The 2,098-nt window shown below is 55.2% G+C and overlaps 1 protein-coding gene across 1 annotated transcript in view; it reads right to left on the bottom strand.

The window, feature by feature from the left end:
* Positions 1 to 670: 670 nt before the first annotated feature.
* Positions 671 to 2,098, bottom strand: part of Stx1a (syntaxin 1A) — a 27,487-nt gene continuing 26,059 nt past the window's right edge. Inside the window, exon 8 of the mRNA XM_029477804.1 lies at positions 671 to 1,945. Within this exon, the coding sequence (XP_029333664.1) occupies positions 1,868 to 1,945 (78 nt within the window). The 3' untranslated portion in view covers positions 671 to 1,867. The remainder of the gene's footprint in view (positions 1,946 to 2,098) is intronic.

The raw sequence follows: 2,098 nt of genomic DNA, 5'->3' as shown, positions 1-2,098 counted from the left end.
GGAAGAGCAGTCAGTGCTCTTAATCGCTGAGCCATCTCTCCAGCCCAAATATACTCACATGACAGATGTGTACTCGTAAATAAATAGCTAAGTGTGGTGGTGCTCCCTTTTCATCCCAGCACTTGGGGAAGCAGAACAGGCAGATCTCTGAATTTGAAGCCAGCATAGAACGGCCAGCCAGGGCTACCTAGTGAGACCCTGTCTTAGAACAAGCCAAACTTAAAAACAAGACCTATGAGCTGGAGAGATGGCTCAGCAGTAAAGAGCATTTGTTGCTTATACAGAGAAACTAGAATTGGTTCCCAGCACCCACATGGGGACTAAAGACTATAAATAAATCCAGTTGCAGGGAATCCAACCCCCTTTCCCGACCTCTTAGGGCCCCAGGCATACACGTGTATGCTGGTAAAACATTCATATAGACGAGACATCTGGAACCTTGCCTTTGATAAACAAGGGCTTTGGCTTTCCCTAGGTACGGATGTGAGGTTCTGGGCATGTCTCAAAAGGCCAGATATTAACCACTGATTACCCTGAGGCAAATGAAAGCCTGTGTATTGAAGAGGGAGGGATCCTTCATGTCTGAGCCTCTTCCCCATCAGCACCTCCGTGGTTGATCCCACATCTCCTATACTGCAGGTGGAAAAAGACGTTCCAAACAGAGGCTCACTACAGATACAAATGTTTATTCTACATAAAAATCTCACAAAATGGGCAGCTGGTTGTACCAAGACCTTTGGTGAAGGGGTAAAGGGAGGTGGCCGTGAGAGAAGGCAGCACGGACAGTGGTCACAGTCACTGGGCAGGAGCAAAGCTGAGGGAAAGGGGGCACACAGACACGGCCCCAGCTCCCGCTGCATGCACTCGCATGCATACTCCTTGCCTGTGGGCGAGAAAGGGGTCCTGGGGNGGGGGGTACAGTTTTGACTCTGAGAAGCCCCAAGATGGCAGGGGAGGGAAGTGGGGAGCCCCCTCCCCAGCTGGCTGCTGAATACTGCATCCAGTACACCTGACACCACGTGGCACATCAATGGGAGACGGGGCAGGGTGAGACTGCAGGCCTAAAGTGACACCTGGCTTTCAGAGCATAAAGGGCGCAGGGAACTGCTGTCCCCAACATGCAACTCTGGCCACAACTTACCATGCCTGTTAGGACCATGGCCTGCTCCATCCCTCCAGCTCAACGCAAAGCTGGAGATGACACCACTAAGCTCCTTAGTAAAGGGTCACTAGGCTCAGGCCCAGCCCAGGAACACGACTCCCAGGGCCAGAGACACTGTCAGGCTTTGCCCAAAGAGAGGGTACTAGGTGCTCCTAACACCCGCAGCCGTGGCACCCTGAGCCTCCGGGCAAGGGGCAGCTAACAAAGACTCAGTGCTGAGCTATCCCCACCCCTAACCTGAAAAGCAGCACCATGTGACCAGCTGGTCCCCACCTTCCAGGTGCCTTGGCATGGTGGGAAGAGCTGGAGAAGCCAGAGGACGGGGCAAGTGAGGGCAAGGTTGGGGTCCAGAAAGGAGCCTGAGTCCCAGGGAAGTGTAGACCCCAGGCTGAAGAAAGGCAGACCTGGCCAGGGCCCGAGTCTTGCCCTGCACTGGCCTGTACCCAGCCACTCTGGCTGTTCCCAATCCTGCTCCCCTCTGCCTCCTGTACAGACACACACTGTCACAAGATCATGCACACGACACGGCTTGGGGCAGGGTGGTGGGGACGGGAGCCTCATGGCAGAGAGGGAGCAGTGTGGGATGGGAGGGAAAAGGTCTCCCAGCCACAAGGCAGGAGTGGGGAGGGCAACCCAGCTAGGTGCAGCAGCCAGGGGCCTCCTCAGGGAGACCCATCCAGAATGGAGCGGTGGGTGGGGTGGTTTCTATCCAAANATGCCCCCGATGGTGGAGGCGACGATGATGCCCAGAATCACACAGCAAATGATGATCATGATCTTCTTCTGCAGGGACACAAAAGGCAGGCCTCAGAAGAGCAGCCGGGAGCAGTACAGTGAGGGTTCACACTGGGGCTGAATAGTGGTAGAGCCCCGCCTATCATCCTACTGGGTGGTGCTGGGGCGTGACTCAGTGGTAGAGCCCCTGCCTATATCCCC

The sequence above is a fragment of the Mus caroli genome, chromosome 5 (assembly GCF_900094665.2).
Source record: "Mus caroli chromosome 5, CAROLI_EIJ_v1.1, whole genome shotgun sequence".
NCBI lineage: Eukaryota > Metazoa > Chordata > Mammalia > Rodentia > Muridae > Mus > Mus caroli.
The sequence above is the reverse complement of the archived record's forward strand: the minus strand, read 5'-3'. Positions and strand labels throughout refer to the sequence as shown.